Source organism: Trachymyrmex cornetzi, unplaced genomic scaffold (assembly GCF_001594075.2).
Source record: "Trachymyrmex cornetzi isolate Tcor2-1 unplaced genomic scaffold, Tcor1.1 scaffold387, whole genome shotgun sequence".
Taxonomy (NCBI): Eukaryota; Metazoa; Arthropoda; class Insecta; order Hymenoptera; family Formicidae; genus Trachymyrmex; species Trachymyrmex cornetzi.
In genome coordinates this window covers 43,644-67,649 of record NW_017298608.1, presented here as the reverse complement: position 1 = coordinate 67,649, position 24,006 = coordinate 43,644, and the positions used below count along the sequence as shown (strand labels likewise).

The 24,006-nt window shown below is 37.6% G+C and overlaps 2 protein-coding genes across 2 annotated transcripts; one reads left to right on the top strand and one right to left on the bottom strand.

Moving 5' to 3' along the window:
• Positions 1 to 400: 400 nt before the first annotated feature.
• LOC108763876 (myb-like protein P) lies at positions 401 to 4,357 on the top strand. Its single transcript, XM_018511798.1, has 2 exons — positions 401 to 1,412; positions 2,950 to 4,357. The coding sequence occupies exon 2, from the start codon at positions 3,031 to 3,033 to the stop codon at positions 3,508 to 3,510; it is 480 nt and encodes a 159-aa protein (XP_018367300.1). The 5' UTR covers positions 401 to 1,412; positions 2,950 to 3,030; the 3' UTR covers positions 3,511 to 4,357.
• Positions 4,358 to 20,094: 15,737 nt separating this feature from the next.
• LOC108763873 (WD repeat-containing protein 34) lies at positions 20,095 to 23,818 on the bottom strand. The gene is made up of 9 exons (XM_018511795.1): positions 23,516 to 23,818; positions 23,335 to 23,419; positions 22,749 to 22,964; positions 22,451 to 22,685; positions 21,915 to 22,116; positions 21,640 to 21,836; positions 21,421 to 21,563; positions 20,661 to 20,863; positions 20,095 to 20,315 (listed from the first exon to the last, which is right to left on the bottom strand). The coding sequence occupies exons 1-9, from the start codon at positions 23,572 to 23,574 to the stop codon at positions 20,246 to 20,248; spliced, it is 1,410 nt and encodes a 469-aa protein (XP_018367297.1). The 5' UTR covers positions 23,575 to 23,818; the 3' UTR covers positions 20,095 to 20,245.
• Positions 23,819 to 24,006: the final 188 nt, after the last annotated feature.

Genomic DNA, 24,006 nt, shown 5'->3' with positions numbered 1-24,006 from the left:
TTCCATTAGATCGAAAAATATAGACCAAACAGATACAAAAGCTCAATGAGCGCTCAATGAGCGGTCGTGCTTCTGGATGCACCTAATGAGAGCCAACCATAATCGATATCATTAAAAAGAAGATCGATGTACCGATTAATCGAATTCTGAAACATCGAATCAAGCATCGATTATTGAACGGAAAAAACTTCGGCTTTTGTATAATCGATGAAACATCGCCCATCCCTAGCGCAAACTTTGGGACGATGCTCAATGAACTACTGAGCATCATCCCCAACAGGGTGGGGACGATGCGCAGTGAGCTACTGAGCATCGTCCTCAACAGGGGTTGGGGGTAAGCAGCGAGTGACGCTTTTTGACTCACCCCCACCACGCGAGTTGACTCTCCTGGTTCTAGTCTTCTTGCATATCACTATGAATTGTATCTTTAGGTTGGCGCAGGCGCCGCAGGCACGAAGTGGAATGAGGAAAGTGACGCGCGCGCTGATTGGTCGGACGCGCGGTGACATGTGGAGGGGATAGTGGCTCTCCTCGCAATAGGTTATAAAGACGCAAGCGAAATTCTCCAATCAGTGTTTGTGATTTGAGAAGTGTCGTAGAACTCGTAGAGATGCGGGAGAGAACGCGAGCCTGATTTCCGACTGCGGAGTGACTGTTATTTGTGTGATTGAATTAGATTGGATCAACCTGGAACGGGAAAGCGGAAAAGGAAACTAACGCAACGACCACGACGACAAAGAAGGAAGAAGAGTATCGAGAACACGCGGAGTGCAAGCATACGGATACGGTGCATCCCGAGAGCCCGAGACACGTAGATATAGCGGTGCGTTGTACATACGTACACGTCGCTTAGACGGACCTCGCCCGTGGCGAGAGGACTTGAGTTCCTGAGAGTTTTGGCGTGGAGACGTGCGGGAAACGTAACGGCGAGACAAACTCGGCCAGGGTAATCCAATTCGATCTGGTAGTGCCGTAAAGAGGAGCCGCGAGAAGACAAATAAACAACGGCTCGAAGTCCGCCATTTTGGATAGAGAGGAGTCGTTATTGTCGTGTTGGGGAGCGAGCGGAACGTACCGCTTTTCCGTTTCCGCATCAGAGAGTAGGCCGCGTAAGGTGAAGGCAGAAATAGGAGAAAGGATATTGAGCTAAGGTGGCTAACGGTCACCGGATGTGGTCGAATTTGCGGGGAACGCGCACTGGGAGGACCGCGAGAGAAGAGGAACTTGAGGCGAGGTAGCATCGCGCTAACAGGTCCCCGAGGTGCCCCACCGCACTTATCCCACCGCGTCGTCACCGTCGTCGTCCCCACCACCGCTCTGCCCTGGATACTGTGATTATTGCGCAGTTGGAAAAATTGCTAAGCAGGGACGCGGGACGTCGTCCACGAGAGGCAACTCGTGAGCGTTTATCGGTAAGAAAGACGCCTTTTTTTTTTTTAATTTGTGTTTAAATAGTTCGAGATTATTCGAGAATGTGCGTTTATTTCCTTGCGGAAAAGCGCATATCCCATACCAGACACTGGGAAGATAAAATGCTCTCAAGGATTGAGAGAGTCGATTGGAAAAGACAAAGAACAAGGATGAAGTAATTGTGTGAGCTTGTGAATCCTTTATCAAATTAACACACACACACACACATATATATATATATATCTTTTGTCTCTTTATATTTTGTTTTGGACAGCTGTCTGAATGAAATTTTACGAATGTCTGTTAAAATTTTAAAACTTTGAAGAAATTGATGCATATCTTTTGTTTTTTGTAAGATTGCTTGTCAATAATATATAAAACTTTAAACCTTTTTTGGTGATTGTAAAAGTAACTTTTATATTATAAAATATAAAAAAACAGGATTAAGTTATTTAAAGTTATTAATACCAAAAGCATAAAAATAAAGTCAAATTTTTATAAATTTTTCTTTTCTTATATATTTTGTTTATATTTTTTAGTTTTTTAAAATATACATTAATATATACATAATGTGTTTATTTCTTTAGTTCGTAATCAATTAAAAACTAAATGACTTTTTTACTGTGTCACAAACAATTCTGTCTTCCGGAAATGGTATTTGATGGTGAAAGTATGATAGAAAGTATAGAATTGATTCTCATTGAACGTTTCATGTCTGTTGGTGTATATGAAGCTGATTTGTATTATAGCCAGAGTCTGTTTTTAGATGTTGCAAATGTATGCTTTTATGCTAACATTCTATCGTTATATAAAAGTATTTACAAATTATAGTGCACAATATAAAGATAAAATTTTAGCATAAATTTAGTCTTACTGTATTTGAATATCTAAAGAAGTATCCGTTAATTTTTTCCTATGATAATATAAAAAACCGTGTAACTATCGAGAAATTTTGTATCTTTAACTTGTTATGTAAACATAAATATTACAAATTCAAATATTGTTATTTCCACTACAGTTGCATGTTCTTTTGAATATGCTGCAATGTAGGAATAAATGAACTAATATAGCGAATTATTTTGTTTTATATGATGCAAACAGTGAGCGGTATAAAATAACCAGTATGTTAATGAGATTTTGTTTTTATCTATGATAATTTATCATAGATCAATTTCAGCGAAATCTCTATGTATAGCATTTTTTACTTGTATAACTTCCAGTATTTTGACTTAAAAAAAAGAAAGATTAGTTAATTAAATGAAATCTTTAGGGGGAAAAAAAAGAGAAGACTTTTTTATTATTTACTAAAGTATTCTTACAATAAGTATTTAACTAGCTTTGTCAGAGATAATGTTATTGTCCTCCTTTCCAAACAAAGAAAATAGATATTACTTTATTTTCAAACATAAATAAAGCAGCGTTTCTTCTTTTTGAATGAAAAAATAATACTTTAAATACAAAGCAATGTTACGATATTTTTCGTAGAAAAAGGGAGAAGTGAAAAATAAAATGCACAAATACGTCCGCTTTATATTACAGGCCAACGAGTTGGCTGAATAACGAGGGGATATTAGAAAAGTGAAACAGAGAGAAATAGATAGATAGACAAACATCCGAGCCATGACGAACTCCGCGCCCAAGTTAGATAACGCCAAGGTGGATCGGCAGGCTTCGCCGAAGGTTGGGTATCAGTATCAGCACAACCATCATCATAATCGTTCCAACAGTAAATCCTCGCCGTTCCTATACAAGAACGGCCGCCACACGGTCAGAAATACTAAAGATGGACGGCAGAGCTGCAGCCCGTACAGCCCGTCGTTCAAGAGCGCGAGAAACTCGCCACAACAGCAACAACAGCAGCAGCAGCATACACCGCAACAACAACAACAACAACAACAACGTTGCGAGCAGCACAGTCCGAGCAGCAGCCCAACTAACAACTTCTACGCGGGCGCCAAGTTCTCGGAAACACCGTCGCCCGCGAGTGTGCCCAAGCCGCCAAGTCATTGGACGAGCAGATTGATGGACAGCTGCGGCCAATCGGACAGCGCAAGCGAACACACGAGGCAATTGCGTATAGTGCTGAACGTCCAAGCTTGATACCCAAAAACCGACGTATATACCAGCAACGCGCGAGGGGAGAAGCAGCGACCGTCAACAGCTCTGGAAGAATCAGGTACAGTAGGGAATTATCGTCGATGAAATCATCGGTCGAAAAGACTGCGAGAGTAAGAGAGACGATGACACCGACGATGATGAGAAAAAAATGTGAAGATTATGATGACGACGATGATGGTGACACCGTGTGCGGTTCATATACACACGGGTTTTCGATTTTATCGCGCGAGTGGATACCCGTAATCCGTTCTTTACTCTAAGATACATCCAGCATACAAACTTCAAATCGTATATAAACTATGCACCGCGAGGCAGGGGGGGGGCTGACGACGCGATGCTTCGGTGCGTCCTGATGCCGCGATCGATGTGTACGCGCGAGAGATACATTATATATGTATATATATGCGTTCTGGAACTCCCATCACGCGCCATCATTGTGACAAAATGTAAGTAATACTGTATTTTAGATTATCGTATACCGCTAAACTTACAAAAAGAAACACAAGGAGAGCCCCACGTACATACATATATATATTATCTATAACATTCGACACATACAGAAAGAAAGAGTACATCCTCAGTCTGACGAGACGACAAGCGCGGACGAGCGAAGTTACGCTTCGCGACTTTTTGTCAAACGATGGACTTCAATATCGATGCGTTGAAAAAAAAAAAGAACAAGCGTCCGATGATTTTTTTCGTAACTGCTTTTTCCAAAGCGACTTTTGAAAGCTCGCGCTTCATGCCGTTCTCGAGACAACTGGTGTTCGAGAGAGAGAGAGAGAGAGAGAGAGATGAGAGAGAGAGAGAGAGAGAGAGAGAGAGAGAGAGAGAGAGAGAGAGAGAATACGCGGTTTTATTATCTCCTCGTGCTCTAATCGTCGACGCTAGAGACAAAGATCCGTAGTACGGAGATGTTGGACAAGCAATTATTTAATAGCCGCCCGACTAATGATCGTTATCAGTATACTTCTTTATTAACAGTTTCTTTCGCGAGCTTTATCATTTTGGTATTATGGATTGTAAAAAGACATGGCTTCGTACAAGAGATTTATTTCAGGCAGCTTTTTTTTTTAATTTCCATTTACTTTTCTTTTTCATTTTTTTGTTGGGAATATTTTTATTTTCTTGCTATTCTACTACTCTTTGCCAATAGTTACTCTTTACGTGAGATAGGTGTATAAGGTTTTGAGTTTCTTAGTGCGTGTTACGCGAGTGGGTTAATTGAACGTGACCGACATAATAAGAAGGAAGGGGATCGGGAGAAATTTGAATGAGAGGCGAGGGTTGAATGGATGCTTTGTTTGCTTCGCGAATGCATCATGACGATCATCATAACGTATTTGCGAAAAATTCACATTTTGACCACTCTTCTCGTGCTCTCGATTTTCGGCATGTTTCAACAAAATTAATTAATTGCATGTAATGTAAATTTAAGATTTATTTTTACAATAACACAAAAATAGAGAAAGAAATAGAGAAAATTTGACAGATTTTTCCGTTGCCGGAGTGATCACTAATTTATAATCTTTCTTATCTCAATTCATAAGATTTCAATTTATGCTTGTTGAGCGTTGCGATGACTGTTGTTATATTTGAAAAATTCGAGTACTAACTATTCCAATGCTTTATTTTAGACACGGATATCGAGGACAAAGACTTTTAAGAGGGAAAAGAACATTAGCGTCGTGACTGTCATGATTTAAATAACACCGGATTGTTCCTCTTTAGAACGCATTCATAGTCGTAAGAGACAGGATGACGACATTTAAAGGGCAGTACGCGGCTGTGTCCCTAAGGGACCGAGATTAATAAGTAAATTAAAAGCAGGAACAGCCGTTAATGGTAACTTAACCCGTCCTTAAAGAATTGTTCTTCGTGCGAGTTTCTTGAGATCGTTTTTTGTGCTAACAGGTATAGGGAGAAGGGTAGTCTGAACTTTTTCGTTATTTACAATGCTTTACGGGCGCAATTGTCATATCAAACTCGCACCACACTTCTATCTATATACTGGACACAGTAAATGGACTTAATATATAATATGGTAACGATAACAATAATATTTAAGGGTAAATAAATAACAATGGTAGTAGTAAGTTAAGGCCTTAATGATATAATAGCGTGGAGAATACAATCGATTTGACATTGCACAATCAAATCGATAGTGTAGTTTCGTCAGTTTAGATTTAGATTTGCAAACTTTAAAATTTGTGTGTTATCTTCGTTTATCTTTTTTTTTTCCTTATTTTGTAAGCAAAATTATTTCATGCCACAGACTGAGCAAAATTCTTTGACGTAGTATTTTAATTAATGTTTATTTTTTTTTTTTAAGTTTTCTGATAACATGCAATAATCCTTTTGCAACATTTATATCCACCTATTTTCTCTTCTTACATCAAATTGCTTTCTTTGGTAGGCAATTAGTCTTAGGTAAGAATAAGTTTACGAGACGGGGGTATGAATGTGGGATGAGCGTGAATGAGTAGAAAAATGCAAAATCGATAGAGACCGATATCAAAACACGCGATTTCGATTTTTTCGATTGCTCACTCCGTATTTATAGTTTTGTAAGGTAAAAAATCCTCGAACGGTATCTAACACACGGTCGTGCGTTGAAGTAACGATCGGCTGATTTGATCTACATATGACGTCGAAAATTGTTGAAGGAAGATATGTTTCTACACGGACAGAGAGACAACGGATGTTTGTCGGATGTAAATTGATCGAATGTGCGTGAGATGTTCCCTTTCATTTTTTTTTCCATCCTTCTCAACATCGTACGCGACCGGGCTCAAGAGAGAGGAAATCGATACCCTCGGGATTTTAACATATGCGGAGAGAGTTTGGCAACTCGTTTTCCGTTTGCCCTCGCAGTATCGGTTTACATGCGCAAGAATTACGAATCGTCACAGCAGTTTTTTCTTTTTCGTTTTTTACAGCTTTCACATTCAAAATTTAATTTGCTCGTCGTTCGCGGCGATAACGAATTCGTGCACGTGTCTTAACACGAAAATCGATGAAGGAGAACGAAATAATCGTGTCGGAATTTAATTCTACGTGACCGTACAAAGAGCTAAAACGATTAAATTGTAGAGTAGAGTGAATGCAAATCTGTTTTGCATTATATTGCTCTTTTCTTTTGTTCTATTTTTCGATTCTTTTTCTTATTCTTTCGTGGATTGGACAACAACACACTGAACGATACCGATTAATGTCTTGGGGGCCAAGATATCACTCCAGTATTGTTCCACATGTTGTTGACCAACTTGCGATTGTATCCCAAAATCGCCTTTTGAAAACGTTGGATAGCGTAGTGTGTTAGTGCTACACAAACAGAGACCTTTAGTCTGGATCTACAATAGGGTTTTAAGCCTTAAGCCATAAGAAATGGGCGAATCACAGTCGCTTATTCTTCTCGGATTCGACTGTAATTTTTATATATATATATATATATAATGTGTATGTATTACACAATCTGAATTGAAAATTTGACGGACTAATTATCGAAATTGTCAAGTTGGGAATTTGTTAATCTAATACTTAAACTCTCGATCGGCTTGGAACGATTCTAATACGTATCCGCGTATGCGCTTATTTGCACAGTTTCTGACTTAATTTGTGACGGACAAATCAACTCCTTGGACGGAATTGTATGGAATTGTCTATACTGCGTTATTTGTATATTTTTTGCATTGCTTTTTAACGAAGCGTATTGCATTATTTTAAACGCCATATATAAAATTTGTGCTGTTATTTTTTTAAGCATTTATCTTTTATATATGTTGATTGTTGCTTTTCGTAGACGCTTTTTCCGTATACGGTTCGCGCGAACAATGATGATTGTAGAACCGAGCAAGTTGTTTCTATGAATGATTTTGAAAATCGTTTAATCGTAATAGGCTTTCTACAATAATTGGCTTTTTACTGTTACTTAAGTTGTAAGGGCAGGAATACAGAGTCTTGCATAAAACGTATAATGCAGAAGAAAAAGTCCTTTATTTCCTTTCTACAAAGTAAAAGACTAGTGATTCTCTTGTGCTTTATGCAAAAGTCTGTGTTCCTTTAAGCTGACCGCACATGATGCACGATTTCCTGCATAATGGGCTTATATTCTGCTGTGCCTGCTCTAATGCGTGCTAAACACCTTGGTGCATTGGGCGAAGTATACTATCATCCTTGATTTCTGTGTTTAATACGGTGCATTATTTCATGCTCGTTTTCTTGTACGCGCCAATCAAAACGTTAAGAATTATTCACGTGATTGATTGGTGTCATGCGTATGTGAAATGTATAGGTTAAAGCCACCACCACGGTTGTCACCTTCGTGTGATGGCCTTTATGCAGCGAACCGAGCAAAGTAACGTGCATTGATCAGCATGCAAGAGAGTAAGCATGAAAATCATGCATCGTGTGCGGCCAGCTTAAATCTTAAAAATGGACTGGATCATAGTCGATTAGTCTTTCGATTATAACTTTCAATTTCTTAAGACTTAAAGCTTAAATAGTGGTTTATTGTAGAATGTGTATAAAAGTCTTCGAGCCAGTCACGATAGCTAAGTCAACGCGTGATTAGGAGAGATCTTTATTTTCGATCTTGACCGATTCAGGGATATATCATCATGGTCTCAGAATTCGCGGTAGATCTTTGGAGCGAGAAAGAAACGAATTAAACACTGCCGTCCGGTGAAAGAAAGGGAGACGGAAGGACATACGGAACAAGTGAAAACGTGTGTATCTATTGTTGCGAAGATGCTCGCGCCCGAATAACAATGTGTAAATATCGGCTGCGTGAACGTGAAAATTGTAGCTTCGATAAGGGGAAGAAAAGGAATATCTTCCGTAAAGTTCGATCGCGGATTGAACGGTACAAACGTTCTCGTCCTGTTCCTTGAGATTTCAGGAGCGTGTTGCTAAAAAAAAATTTGAATATTCGTGTTGAGAGCCACGTGTAATCGGGATTTTCGGAGAACGGTAATGAGCGCAAGACTCGATTTTTTTCTTATCGATCTTTTTACAGCGTACATAGAATCGGTAAAAAAGAATACGCGATGAGAGGAGGGGGGGAGAGAGACAAAAAATGAAGAAATAGAGGAGGAAAGGCCACGATTGACAGAAAATCAATCATTTAACAAAGAGTCGATGGGACATTAGCTGTGATGATGACTCAATAGTATTAACTTTTAATTGATAACACTAATTGATATAAAGTACATATGTGCGTGCGTGCGTACGTGTGTGTATACATTAAGAAACCATTTAATTGAATGGGGGGGGGGGGAACAATTTGATTGAATCAACTAAATCTTTTGTCTGGATATGGGCAAACAAATTCTTTGATCGTTATAATAAAACAATTGTCATCATTATTGACACTACTATGAAATTTTGCTGAAACAAACAGATCTATGCAACCAAAAAATTAGTTATTGTAACATTTTACTTGTTTTTCGTGACATAATTTCTCGTTAATACAAATATATTACAAATTCAATGAATAAAATCGGTCAGTTAAAAAATTTTGTTTTGATTCGATCAAATAGATTTCTCAATGTATGTACGGGTTCACACACATGCATACGCGCATATATTATATAAGATTTAAAAAACTAGAGAAAAACCACAAAGTAGTTTAGGTATGATAAGTATGAAGGTAATGATGTTTATTAGATAGATAAAGCGAAACATTATGGTAGATAAAACAAGCAAAAAGGGAGGGAGAGGGAGACGCTTTTTTGCATTTTTTCTCTTACTCTTGCTCTCCCTCCTATAAGAGAGAGAAAGAAGGATACAATATCTGTATTCTTTACGCTTTGATATTAATAAATGTAAATTTTTGATAGTTGATATAAATCGGGGACGCGCTTGGAGATTCGAGGAAAGGAAAGGTAGAAAAAGAAAAGATAAAGAAAGTAGATCGTAAAAGACCCGAACGTTCTCACGGCTTTAAAACATGATTCGTCATATCATGACTATAAAACACACACATACAAATATAGCTGATAATAATCGTAGTTTGTAACGTACTGACGCGCGTTAAGTCGTCCCGGAAGGACGAGGATCGATTTTTGACGGATTGATTTGATGTACTGAGAATACAAAGTGAACAGACCAAGCTACACGAGTTCCGTTCCGGGGAACAAAACTGATTCCGAGTAAAACAAATTTTTAAGTGGCTTAATAGAAAAAAGGAGCGATCGATGCGAAGTAATAGTTAATGGTCCGTGGATTCACAATCCGCGGATTCGAATTTGATTCTATTCGCGCTTCACGTGATTTTCCGCATTAATAATTATTAAGTAAGTCTTTGTCCACTCGAGTTACGATGATCACTTCATCTGTGTCTTTACTTATTGCTCCAATGTGTAACGAATTAATCAGGGCAGTTTAGATAGTAAAAAGATTTAAAGCCCGTAGGCTTTAAGGCTTGATATTAAAAGTGAATAAAAGTGTGATTTCTACTTCTTCGAAAAGGTTGAACACATATTTCGCGTGGATACCGTGACGTTTAAGAAAGTCGGAAGTCCAAACAGGGGGAATAAAACTAAAGCAAATCAAAATCGCAGAAGGTCCTTCCAGAGTTTATAGTCCTCTTGGATTATGAAAAACGAGGCGTCTAAGACTGTTTAAGCAAACCCTCTAAATACTTAATTCAAATTTTTCTGAAACTAGACTTGATCCACTTTGTAGTCTCGGTACTTCATTTCTGACTGAGTATGTTTTAGGAGTTAAAATGTTTTGACGTGCCCTCTCTAGAATGATGAACCACATCAGGCTATGTTCAAAGTGTCCCTCTCAGATATCATTTTATCCTTGTTCCGAATGTTAAACAAGAGGTTTATTATTTTTATTTCTGCACTCTTTGAATTGATGCATATAATGCAATAAGTTAAAGTGAAATTTGAAGTATATTTGTTTTACTTTAATTTATTGCATTGTGTTCACCAATTCAGAAAATGCAGGAATAAAAAACAGACAGACCTAAGGATAACATGATTTAGGGCGCAATCGGGTGGGAGTCTGAACGCGTCCTTAGACCAGGACATCTCTCATGGAACAAATGGGATTCGATTATTCCCTAGATTTCTATTGTGTTTTCTAGGGAAAACGGAATAATTCCGAATAATTTCATAATACGTATTTAGTTTTAGTTTTTTTGCGGAAAAGAAAGGGAAAAAAACGAAAAAAAAAAACGATCGAGCGGTCATTGCGTGATCCTTGAGAAAAGCCCTGGGTTAGAAACGCGAAGGTCACGAGTTTCTCTCGTACGAGGAAAATTCGGTAGATGCGGAACGATCCATTTATCGATCAACATTTAATTGTGATATTGTAACGTACAAAATCGCAATAGGCTCGGGCTTAATTAATAATAAGGTCAGGCAAGACTTCCGAGGGTTGATTACATCATGAAAACAAACAGTATATAGAGTCGCTTTTATAACGAGTTCCGCAAACGTGCTCGCGCTACGCTTGTCGCGACACGAAAATCGATAAGAGCGATCGTGTGATCCGGATATTTCATCGATACGTGACATTTCTCTGCAACATTTCTCCAGCGGTTGATATTTGCCACATTGCTGTCACGGATTAAGCGAGACCCTTTGCGCAAAATCGAAGAGACTGCGCTTGGTCGTTTCGTAATTAATTTCTTGACAAGCTTGCAATATTTTTTCGTGGCAATACATGTACAAAAATGCGAAATCTTATTTATAAAAATTAGATTTCGTCTCTGTAACGACACTATATTGACTAGTCATTTTTTTTCGATAATTATTTTTTTGACAAAGACGCAAAATTATTATCGTCAATACTGATTTAATAATTTTATTATCTGGGAATAACGAAATTTTCGTTCTATTTCATGATGAATCTAAAATCGCAGCACATTCGTCGTTCGAGCATATACATGAGATATAATATAAAATTCTGATAGCTGTGCATGTGTGTGTGTGTGTGCGCGCGCGCGTGTGTGTATGCATATTTTGCTGTATATTTCATGTTTTGAAAGATTACTAATTCAGTTGATTATATGCCTGTACTTCTTATCTGAACTTCTTGCACGGTTTATTTTTTTTTCTCCAATGTAAAGAAAAAAGGAAGAAAAAGATAAACTGTGTATAAATTTTAGCTAAAACTAACAGGCTTTATAGCTATATCTTATCTCTCGCTCGTATATTCTATTGAAACGCCATTAAAGAAATAGGTGATATTTCGTTTATTTTTTCTCGGTCATGGTGGAGCAAGCAGTAGTAAAAGTAATAGTATCAGTAGTAGTATATAGTAGTGGTAATAGTAGTAAGAGGAAATGCAGTTGAAATTTCACAGTACTTCTTACAGACTCTTCAAAACTTTTCGTACAAATATACTTCTTACAAAAGTATACAGTTTTAAGATGAAGGTAGTCGCTTTGGAACTTTTGTGGAAAATCTGTCGAAACAGAGTTAATCGTTTTAATTTTAAATTAGGCTCCTTCGTGGACTTTCTGAGGAAACTTGTTTCCTCTTCGAGCAGCAAGCATCGAAGTGTTTGAGATAAACGGACTTAACTCTCGATGATCCTTCGCGAATGGATTAGAACGTATATACAGCTTTTTAGCAAATGATAACGTTTTCACGTAGGAAAGAGTAAATCGCCTTTTTTAACGTATCTTTTATCTGTATTTAGCGGAGTGTACGCTTTTTAAGGAAAATTTTGCAGACATAGGGACGAACATCTAGCATCGCGTGACGTAAAAGTAATTTCTTTCTAATTTGTTTCGCATTATCTGCGAAAGAATGTTTTTTATGAAGAGTGGAATGAACAGATCGTTTGTCACGACGATATCGATATCGTTTGTCGAGTCCATTCTCGTTCATCATCGAAAGCTTACTGCACGCAGAAATCAAGGTAACTTCGAAAAATTTCGCGAATCTCCGCCATCGGAGGAGAGAACAATGCGGACTATTTGAGCACAAGAGCGGAGATATTGAAGCTCATCGTGAACGAGACCAACGTGTTCCGAATCAGAGTTACCGCGAAGTCGCGGCTCGTAGATTTCCCGTTTCTCGTTCACCGTTAATGAGAAAAGTGGACCTCGAGTGGCGATCCGCGAGGGATCTGGAAACCAACCCTTCCGTCACTGTACAATACTCGCGTACACGCTCACGTCTTATCATACCGAGCACAGGGACACAAACACACAGCCACACACGAAAACACTGTGTCGATTATTAATTAAATAAGCCTTAAATTTAGGATTAAGAGTTGACAGAGCGAAACGAAAGAGAAGAGAAGAGAAAGAGAAGAGGGGAGAGAGAGAGAGAGAGGGAAAAGAAAGAGAATGAGAGAGCATTGTTTATACATACCGAAGCACTCATGGTCCAAATATTACGAACGATCCGCAGCTTCAAAAAGGCGAAAAACGGCGCAAAATTCTCGTTTTTCTTTTTCTCCGCGATTGTTACTCGATCGATTCATTCCTCGGCGATGACAGCATTGTTGTATTATACATTCCTTCAATCTTCTTTTTCTTCTCTCCACAAATTCTTGCCGTTATCGCATTCGACACTAAATTACGCCCGTGCCTCTTTTTCGCATCGCTCACCGTCTTGCCCGACGTTAAAATCTGCTTTCTTTTTTTTTTTTTTTTTTTTTAAATTAGTTTTTAAGTTTCGTTGTTACGGAGAACAAAAGAACATAATTCGAGGCACAAACTTCGATCTCAATCGTTCCGCGAGTCTTTCACCTCGCGGACACGATTCTTCTCAGGGTCGTGTAAGCGCGCGGACGCGACACGACGCGACGCATCCGCAGTCATCCGGAATCACTCCGGAGGGCAAACTAAAAATGTCACACAAGACGTAGAATTGCGAATTGGCGTTTACGACATATTCGTTTTCGAACCCGTCAGATTCTACAACTCTTTAACGACTGTGTTATTGATGGGTACTTTCCATTTGGTGACATCATATTTGATGTCATTGTTCTGTCTTTGTAATTGACACAAATATCGTTCTGTCTTCGATACTCGTGAAATACAAAGAAAGATAGAACGACATTTGTGTCAGCAATGTCCAGTTTCTACCAGTGATTAACTTTAATCGCGTTTCGACTTACTCTTCATCTTTTAATTCTTAGAACTAGAAAAAGATGAAGATTAAGTCATCTTGAACTATGAATAAAATTAAACTACATTGGTACCGTTAGGTAGAAACGAGCATAAATGGAAAGCATTCAATCTTTCGTTCTCGTGACGGGTTACTGGAGCGCCGCGGTCGCTTCCGGTCGTTTATGCGAGCCCGTTCGTCAAAGTCGGTGAATTAGAAATCGTTCGATTAATTAAAAGACATCTCGAGGGACTAAGTAATTCGTTTATAAGCGGCCGGTGACACGCTTGTCAACACGTTTGTTGCGGGAGGGAGGAGCTGTTCGTCGCTTGCCAGAGCGTTTCGCGCGCGTCCTCCGCCGGGGGATCGACGGGGAAAACCTGTCGACGTGACAATATATACAATATATGTATTCTTTTTATCCTTCCTCCCGCCACCGCGTGTGAACATTCGGTAAAATGGAGCAGCGCGATGCGACGATGCGAGAGACTCGTCAGGGGAGAGGATTAATTTTACGCGATTCATGCGCCTCGCGAGAGAGGAAAGTTGCCTCTCCTTGAAACTAGAGACTCTTTAATAAGAGGCTGGACATGAGAAACTTTTAATTGATCCGCTATGTTTTAACAATTCCTGGAAGAGAGAAAGAAAGAGAAATAAATAAGAAAAAGATAGAACAGAAAGAGAAAGAAACAGTAAATGTATGTCCCTCTCTTGCAGATTTTTGTTAAAACTGTTACCTTACATATACAAAACTGCGGTTCGTGTCCAGACTTATTGAAGAGTCTTTCTCTACTTGAAACATGGAAGCTGCTCCCCGTCGCTCGCACCGTGGCGAATGCGCCGCCGAAAGCGAGGAGAATGTTTACTATATTTCCGGACAATGAATGTGTGTATGTGAGTGTGGCGACTGTGGTAGAATGCGTGTGTGTGCCAAAATAAGCTGGATCGAGCGAATGAGAAAGAGAGATTGAGAGTGAAAAAGAATACGAAATATATATAGAAATATATATACATGCGTACAGAAGAAGAGAATGTGTGAGCATGTACGAGCAGAAGAGCTTCCTCTTCCAAGGACACGTTTTTCCTTCCACGGTCTGTTGATTTTTAAATTGATCAGTGATAATTCTGAAGAACAACACATGCGTATTTAAAGATAATTCTTCACGCGCCATCATCCGTGTTTGGCTCGTATTGGCCTTTATCTCTTGATAAATGAAGAAATGCAGTTCCGGCTTTATGGAGACTCGCGACGAATACGTAATCATCGTTAATGATGACGTTTGGAAAAATAGCGCATGGAACCGTTCGACAGGTCGCCGGAAAAACGTGTTGCTTTGGATCAGAATTGTTTTTGCACGCGCGCCCACATATTCGTGATGTAGGACATCGGTTGATTGCCGTTACAAGCGCGAGTAAAATGGTGTGCGTGTGAAAGCAACTTTCCCTATTTGATAAATAAGTGCGTAAGAGATTCCCCTTTTTCTCTTGCAATTTCTCAGGAGGAAGATATTCGCGTGTTGAGATCCAATCGTTGATGAGGAAGATCTCACTGCGCGGATTGATTGCAAATGTAAGAAGGGAGGCGTTGTCTCGAATTGTCCCCCCAAAAAAAAATCGTCCGTTAACTCGAATGGTTTTTTTTGTTTATGAAAAAAATGGTATAATCGAAAACGAAATGTATGAATTGAACCAATGAAACTTAAAAGATATGTACATATATGTAACTTTAAAGTCACAATTTTAAAAGTTATAGCTTTAAAAAGATTTGAACTGATCATAAAGGTTGCAATCTGCAGCAAGTTTTTAATTTTTGAGATAATATTATAATGATTATGATTATTGTTATAATATTATACTCTAAGAATTTTTCCTTTATCATTATGTTACATTAAATATGTAAAATAATGCGTTGATAAATTGTCTAATCACTTGCTGAAGATTGACTGATCATTTATTGAGATTATTCTAAAAGGCTATTGCCGTCAAATATATGAGAAAAATCTAGTATTACATGAACACATTTTATGAAAAGTTTATATTTATTTATGAAGATTTATATTTATTTATAGAAATTATATAAAATGTTCAAAAACAGCAAACATTAATTGTCCAAACATTAATTTTAAGTTCGTACTTATCATACATGATTTCATAAAAGAAGTGATGTATTTAAAAAATGTATATTTAAAAATGTATTTACAAAAATTGCGAACCCAGAAAACGTGTTTTTTTTAATTGATTAAGCCGGATTCGCACGTTTTCGATCTTAATTATGGAATTGAAATTATAAGGATTTCGTGCTACAGCATTTTTTTTTTAGATGAGAAACATCAGACATGATACGGTTTCTCAAAATTAAATCGGTAACGCCATTGCGATGTATCGTAGAATTTTACAACAAGACGAAGAAATGATCTTTTTTCTGTGCACGTGTTCTTTCCCCCGCCCCCCGTTCGAGCACACAACCCTCCCATTTCTTCGCGTTTTTCTTATACGTTCGTCCGTAAATTTACACTTTGTATTGAGCATTGTTTTTCGAACTCTGGTCTGCTTTAACGAGACAATGATATAGATACGTTATCGCGAGAATGAGAAAGAGAGAGAGAGAGAGAGAGAGAGAGGAAAAGATACGTGCGGTATCAACGCGAGTCGTTTCTTTTGAGAGCACGAGTGCGACTTTGATAAGCTATGTAATTACAAAGAAGACGCGGGAGCAAATTGAGATATGATATGTTTTACGTCTAAAAGAATCGATTGTTCTCAAGATAAACAGCTCGTATGTGTGCGCCTGTGTTCATTTTGTATTTGCGAAAATTTAAAGGATCGAGATGCAACGACAATCCAAGCGTGCGATCTCGGAGAACAGCGGTTAGCATTGTTGTAGTACGATCGCACGAATTGGCAAGAGTATCGCCAAAGAAACTTGCGCGAGGTTTTCTTTTCTTTTTTCGTCAAGAGTGTACGTGAAAGAAAAAGTAAGAAAGAATGAAAGAAAGAAAGAACGATAATTAAAGAACTGCGAATCTAATAGGGGAAGTTAATAATAGTTGTAAGAATAGCGAGTCGCGATCTCTGTGATGATAACAACATTGAGGATGACAATGACGATGATTTTTCCTCCCTCTGTGTCCCTTTGACGGTTACTGTCACGGGCACGACGAGATGCAATTAACCGTCGAGGTTTTTAGAATACATAAGGCATAGATGATAACGACTGTAATCTATTATGTAGTATTGTAAAAGAAAAACAAAAAGCTAATACTTAAGGTTCTGACTGGAGCGCGTTAATAGGCATTATATATATTATATATATATGTCACGATTAAGAATTTAACTGTTTACAAGGAGGGAATACGTCGGTCGACGATAATGAAGATAGTAATATAGACGACGCGATACATTTAAATAATTGTAAATAAGCAGATAAAAACGCGTAGGAGGGAGGGTGGATGCCCTCGAAAACAGGCAGAGAGGCAGAGAATTATTTTGCTACGCGAGAAGAGGGAAGACTTCCGAGAGTTTTTGTGTGCGGTTCACATTGATGACCCGTTCGAGCGATCCGAACGTCGATAAACGGCCGATTCCGCAAACGTGAGATTAAAACCATGAGATGGAAAATAACGAAGAAGAAAGAAGACACAAAAAGAGCGGAAGGTGGTGAGAGGAAGATTCGTCGTTACGCGCAGAAACGAGATCTATAGATCGTCTATTCATCTAATGACGATCCAATGTCAAGTTCGCATTTGTGATAGTATTTCCAAGATCTTCGGAAGAGAAGGCCAATAGAGCTGCAAGAATTGCTATTTTTGAACAATGGGAAATTATCCTCAACAACAATACTTCAGATAATTCGAGATAATTCATCATAAATACGGGATGAGCAATTCTGTCGAGAAAGGAAACTGAGTGGCCATTTCTTATTTGTTATTGAGATAGGACGACTCGAGGAGGAAATGCGAGACATCATTGTGATCGCGCGAGAGACGAGGAAGAAGGAGGGACACGTGGATGACCAGCGACGGCCGCCTTTCGACGCGCATCCCGTTGTTTTCATCGCGAAACAATCGTCTCGTGCTTGCGCATTCGACGAGGAAATTTCGAAGAAGAACTGAAAGTAATCAAGAAAGAAGAGCAAGGCAGAAGATCGGAATACGGATGACAAATTCGACGCAAAGGATCATCGTAGCTTTTTTTCTTCGTCTTTATATCCGCAGAAACAAAGAGGATCGTCAAGAGATCAAGATGCGGATGATCGAAGATCCAAGGACGAAGACTATGACGCTCGGGGAAGACAATGTAACGAATAAGATGAAGTTGGAGGCTTCCTGGAAGCTGTTCGCTTAAATCGCTCGATATTATTGTCGAGAGAAAGAAAAAAAAAGAGAAAAGAGTCATACCTGAAAGGTGTTAAAGCGTAAACCGTTTGTATCGTACTTTGCTTTGCACATTTATACCGATGAGTTTTTTGAAGAAAGAGCTGTGAAGCAAAACTAAAGAGGTTCGACAAAGAAGAAGAAATGCAACAGTATGGAGAAGAGGGAGTGAGAGTGGAAGAAGACTAAGGAAACGCAAATTTTTCGGGTGCGAGTGATTATCAAGATACGGAGCGAAGAGCGGAGCAGCAAGTATATATGAAAAAAGCTCTCCGTTCGTTAGCAGAGCAGTATCTTGAGTCTGAATGATTGAAGTGGGTCTCAGGATTTCCAAGAAGAAAAAGAAACGGACCAGAAAATGTCTTTTTGAAAAGGCGCCAAAAAAAAATTATAAGTGCAGATGAAACCAATGAGAGAGAAAGCGGGCATGCGTGAACTTATGAAAAAGGCGAGGAGTGTCGAGGGCAAGAGACTAATGAGGGAGAGAGATAAAGAGGAAGAGAGCTTAAAAGAGAAGAAGTGGAAGAGAAGATCAAGAGGAGTCGAACGATTTGGCGTGCAATAGTGTCCGATCGATTTCGGGGATGTGGTAAACCAGGAGAACAGAAAGCAGGCGGAGTTTCGGTTTCTCGACCACAAGTCGTGGGAAAACCCCAAGCGGAGAGTCTTTACGCAAGAGAAAAGCCGGGAAGTTTTAACAGAACTTTCCGTTTCCGTGACTTCCAGAGTATATTTCAGCGCAGCGCAATTATACAGCCACTTACACGGTGACGGAGTTCATGTATTTCTATGTCTATGTGAGTCGCTTATATATTACGAGAGGCGCACATATTCATATCATTGTTGAACGAAGAAAAAAAGGAGATAAAATAAAAAGTAGAGGAGTGAGGAAGACAAACTGCGAGCGAAATCAGAGAAGGATCTCTGATGACGGAGATAAGACAGAAATAGAAGGAGATAAGTTGCGGACTCGCCTGACGAGTCCGTGTAAATAGGTGTGTGCTGCCGCTTTAAAAAGAAGACACCGAAGAATCCTTGGAATCTACATATTCAAGAGGAGAATGGAATCAACATTGTGCCGTTCACGTAAGAAGCGAAGAAGGAAATCATCAGGATGGAGTAGAAGAAATTTTCAATTATTTTTTTTAATTATCCCATTCCCTTATTAAAAAGAAAAAAGATTCTTTGAACCGATTTAAGAATTCTAACACGTGACTTTTGGCCGTCTTCAAGATTTGCAACATATTTCACAGGAGAATCGCTTTTTTCTTTGTTTTCTCCTCATCTTGTATGTCCAGTTGTATTTTATTTAAAGATTCTTCTGCATAATCCTTCATTATCATTCAGACGTTCGCAAGAGTCTGGACAGGGGGGGGGTTTTTAGTGGGTAGGCGATACACATGTCGAATCCCACACACCTCGGGGTACGGACCCCGGGGCGTCTTGCGAAGATTTTCCCCCTCCTACGTAAAACAAAAAAAAAAAAACAAACGATGCTATAGGTCTGTTTTCTGTGGCCGAACCAGTGTACGCTTTTGGAACTTAAAGTAATATAAAATAGGTATATGTTTGATATTTGTCGAAAGCGAGAAAGAGAATTCTAGTGCAGGAACAGAAAACAGACCATATGTAAGCTGACCTTTTGAAAAGGAAACGAACATCTGGAGGAGACGTGCAAACTGTCCTTTTCAGGACAAATTTTCAATATATCTGAAAAATAATAAAATGTGCTTCCTGTTAAATTACATTTCCTTTTCAGGATATTGCTGTGATCGATTGCGAAGATAGGTAATATACAGTTTTTAATAATATTACATTGTTTATATGAATTGTACAAGGTTTTAAAATAGAGCTCAATATTTTTAAATTGAATTTAATATGTATATTTAATTAGGTACCCAAAATTTAACATTAAATCCATTTTTTAATAATAAATTTCAGCATGCAAAAAATTGTGAAAATTCTTTATTGTATAAAAATACGAATTGATCTTTAATCTTGTTTGACTCTTTGAATTTGTAAATATTTTCGATCTTAAAATAATTTAGTTATTAATATGATATAGTTTATGTTACCAAGACTGGTTATCATTTCTTATCTATAAAGGAAAATTTAGTATGTTATGATATAAAGATGGTTCAATGTTCCAATTTATTTCGGTATAAACATTTACATACATATGTGCAACATATAAAACATACATAGCGATGTGTCAGTCCATTCAGCAAATGGCGCAAGCAATTGCGTCAATCAGAACTACGTTCAAAACAAGTGACGTGGAAATTTCCATATTTCAACATTCGCACGAACATCTCCAATAGCCAGCATATCTCTATAAAAGTAGGACATATTTATGATTTTTCGAATGTATATTTTCCTTAATTTTTTTACTAATCTCTTGTATTAAATAAATAACTTGATATATGTATATTTTTAGTAAGTGTCTTATAAGATTATTTAAAAACTGTTTGTGACCTTCAATTATGACGTGATGTACGCAAATTATAATTATACAAATATGTAAATATTTTAAATTTTTATTATAGATAAATTTTTTTTTTTTTTTTTATAGAAAAGAACATGTCAAGAAAACGAGCTCTATTATACTTATTTCACTTAGAATTAACAAAAAAGAGAAATATTTGAGTGATGAATCATCCAGATTTAATTATCTTACCTCTTGGAATTTATACATAAGCTGCTGATACTTTCTTTGCCAGTCACCTCAACTTTCGCATACGTTACAGGTTTACCATCTGTGACGTTGTAGAATTTTACACACACACTTGCTCCGTAAGCTGCGAATATGTCTTGATTGCCAATCATCCATGTTAATCCCACAATTGTATTGTCCACGGAAATGTTTTGATGACTGACATGCTACGTTCATATAACAATTATATAATGTCAAAGTTATAAAAAAATTAACATTAATATATAATAAACATTTTTGTAAAAATTTAACTATTATCTTACTTTTTGCCCTTCTATGCTTATTATTAAGATATTTTAGAAAATGTTTTATCTCTAATCTTTTGAATAAGTAGGTATTGTTCGCAGAACAACAGTCACGTTTTGCCAAGATTGACCAGTTCTTATGTGAATATCAGGCATTGAAAAAGCAAACTCACGTGTTTCGCTTAAATACTTGTATATTCAAAGATAATATTCGTAGCAAGTAATTGTAAAATACAATTAAATAGAATTCTGTAGAATTTTCTATTTCTCTAATTTTATTTTTACGTAGATGCCATTTATATATGCCAGAATTTCTTTTAACATAATTGAATTTACGTGACTGTAATTCATTTTTAATCTCTATATTCGATTACAGAAAAACTCAATTGAAATAAACAAAGATATCAAATAATGTTCCTTATTTTTATAGGATTAAAATCGTAATTAGCAAGGTTTAAACGTAATATATGGAGATTTACCTCGTCAAGATTGTATATACGGATTTCCTTATCCGTGGCGCTGCTGACAAACAAATTGCGTAACGGTGAGCACTTAATGCAGGTAATGCTACCTCCATGTCTTTCATATTCATCGATTACAGGATCTATAAGCGTGGCATCTCCTGAAATTAATAAAAGTCTTGTTTACGATGAAAAATCGTATTACATTATATTTTCCTGTTATTAATAGATGCGAACCTTCGATAGGAGTTATGCTGTCCAAGCTACATTTATAAATTCCACCGCATAGTGTTCCAACGAGAAATATACTGGAGTGCTTCGGTGAAAAGTTGAAGCTTGTGATGCACAGTCCTGCCTCCGCAGCGCGTTCGCTACCTCCGGCGCTGCGTGGCCTAGCATTTTCCACCGGATTACGTTCCTTTACTATTTTGAATCTGTAATGCAACAGAGATTGCATAAACGAGATTGCACATATAATTGAAATAATCAATTAAATAGCCAGCAGTACGCACCGTTTGTGCAACTGAACGGTTGTAAAGTTAGCCGTCAATTTGTGAATCAGTACGTATCCATCTCTGCTGGAACTCAACAACAGGGTCACGTCGTTCACGGATCTTGGTCTCCAGCACACTTGGGACACGCAGTCACCATGCGTGCATACGTGCATGGGTACGACGGAATCGTCGTTCCTGAGATTCCAGATTAATACATCCCCTTAAGAAATCATACAAACATTTGTCAAATATAGCGAGATGTGAATTTTGTTAATATTGCTGCTAATTGGAATTAATCTTCTGCCGGCGGTTGGGATCCTGAAAAGTACTATCAACATTTCCTAAATTTTTGGTAAATTTAAATTAAAAAATAAGTAAATTAAAATTCGACTTCCATGATGGTAAAACTCATTAAAGCCTTGACAACTAGGAATACAAGAATTTTTTCAGATTCTTATAAAATTCAGAATACAAAAAATTTGCTGTTTCTTGATCCCTATTGCTGACAGAAGAGTTAAAAATCATGTTACTGTCGGTGGGTCAAAGAAATTTACAATTAGATAATCCGGCTGCAAGGATAGAGGGTTCTGTTGGGTGATAACACAGCGTTGTAACACATCCATTCGTCTCTAACGTTCTAGTAGGCACGTCTATAATATTATCTTCAGTTGTGAGATTGTATAACTGGACTGTAGAAAGATGATCGCACCATGCTTCGTGATAAGTATGACTGAGGCCTACTGCTAACGTTCCACCAACGGTGCTCCAAGATAAGTCACTTATTTTAATCTAAAAAGCATTTAATCATTTAATCTCATATACGAGTTATATCATTTTATTAAAAAGCTGTACCTGAGTGTCTGGTTCCTTAGGTGTGCTTATTTTTTTTAATAACTCTATATTAGCGGATGATGCTTCAGTTACATTTGGATTATAGTCGTCAAAAGCATTAGTAGCATAAGCTTCATCAAGAGCCTCCAGGATCCCTGGCATGACTTTTTTCAGAAACTTTGCCAGTTTATCATAATCCACTTGTACATCTGTTTTTTGTCCATTTACTGTTTGAATCTGAAATTAATAAAAATGAATGTGTTGAAATAAAATAATGAAAAAAAAATAAAGATCGTTATTTAGATACAGTGTTAATTTTAGACATCTATTGTTGCATTCTACTTGGCACTTACAATTCTTGCAAGTATTATTTATTTTTGTTTTCTACTAATAAACAAAGATGAAATTATTCCAAGAACATTGCAAGCGTCAAGTGGAACTAATCCTATAAGAATTAAATACAAGAATGTAGATATAAAGAAGCTGTTGTTACAGTTAATTGACGTTTTGCAATTTACACGTTTTTTCAAGAAGTCACTTTGTCTTGCTAAGTGTAAACAAAATCTTCTAAAAATTTTGGAATTTAAATAAAATCTTAATAACATACCCCAATACTTCTTGTCTCTGTGGTCTGCGTTTCACTAGCGGTATAGACTATCTCTGTTGTTTGAACATTTGCGGATGTTTCCAATCTAGTAGATAATAATATGATAACGTTATTAATTAGAATAAAGGATTATTTATATACACATATAAATTTTACAACAATAATTAGAATTTCAGCTCACCTCGCAGTAGACAATTCTGAATTGAAGCTCACAACGTCGAAGGACTTGGTGCTAAACATTTTTGTCGACCAAGCCTTTCCGCAATTTCTCTCTTTTATTATTAAGCGTTCTGATTTATGTATAATTACAAAAGTTATAAATTATGTTCTTTAACGACACCCGATATTCGGTTGTCACTGACGCTATCGAGGTGTATATTTATGTGGCATCAGCATCAGCTGTTAATCGTTCTCGCCATCTATACCATGTTGCATGCAATGACTATGTACTAACTTACAAAATCAGATGTATAAAATTTCTTAACCGATAACATAGGTTAGGTCAGTGATGGGAGCTGGCAAGAATTCGTCTGCTCTAGGAAACTTTGTGCGCATGAGTAAAAGACGTAGCAGTTCGATCTAATGACGGAGCAGTACGAAATACGGGTGCTTTTGGGGCTCCTGTATATCTTATAGCGTTTTCGATTGGGCAAAAGTTAGTGCGCACCAGTG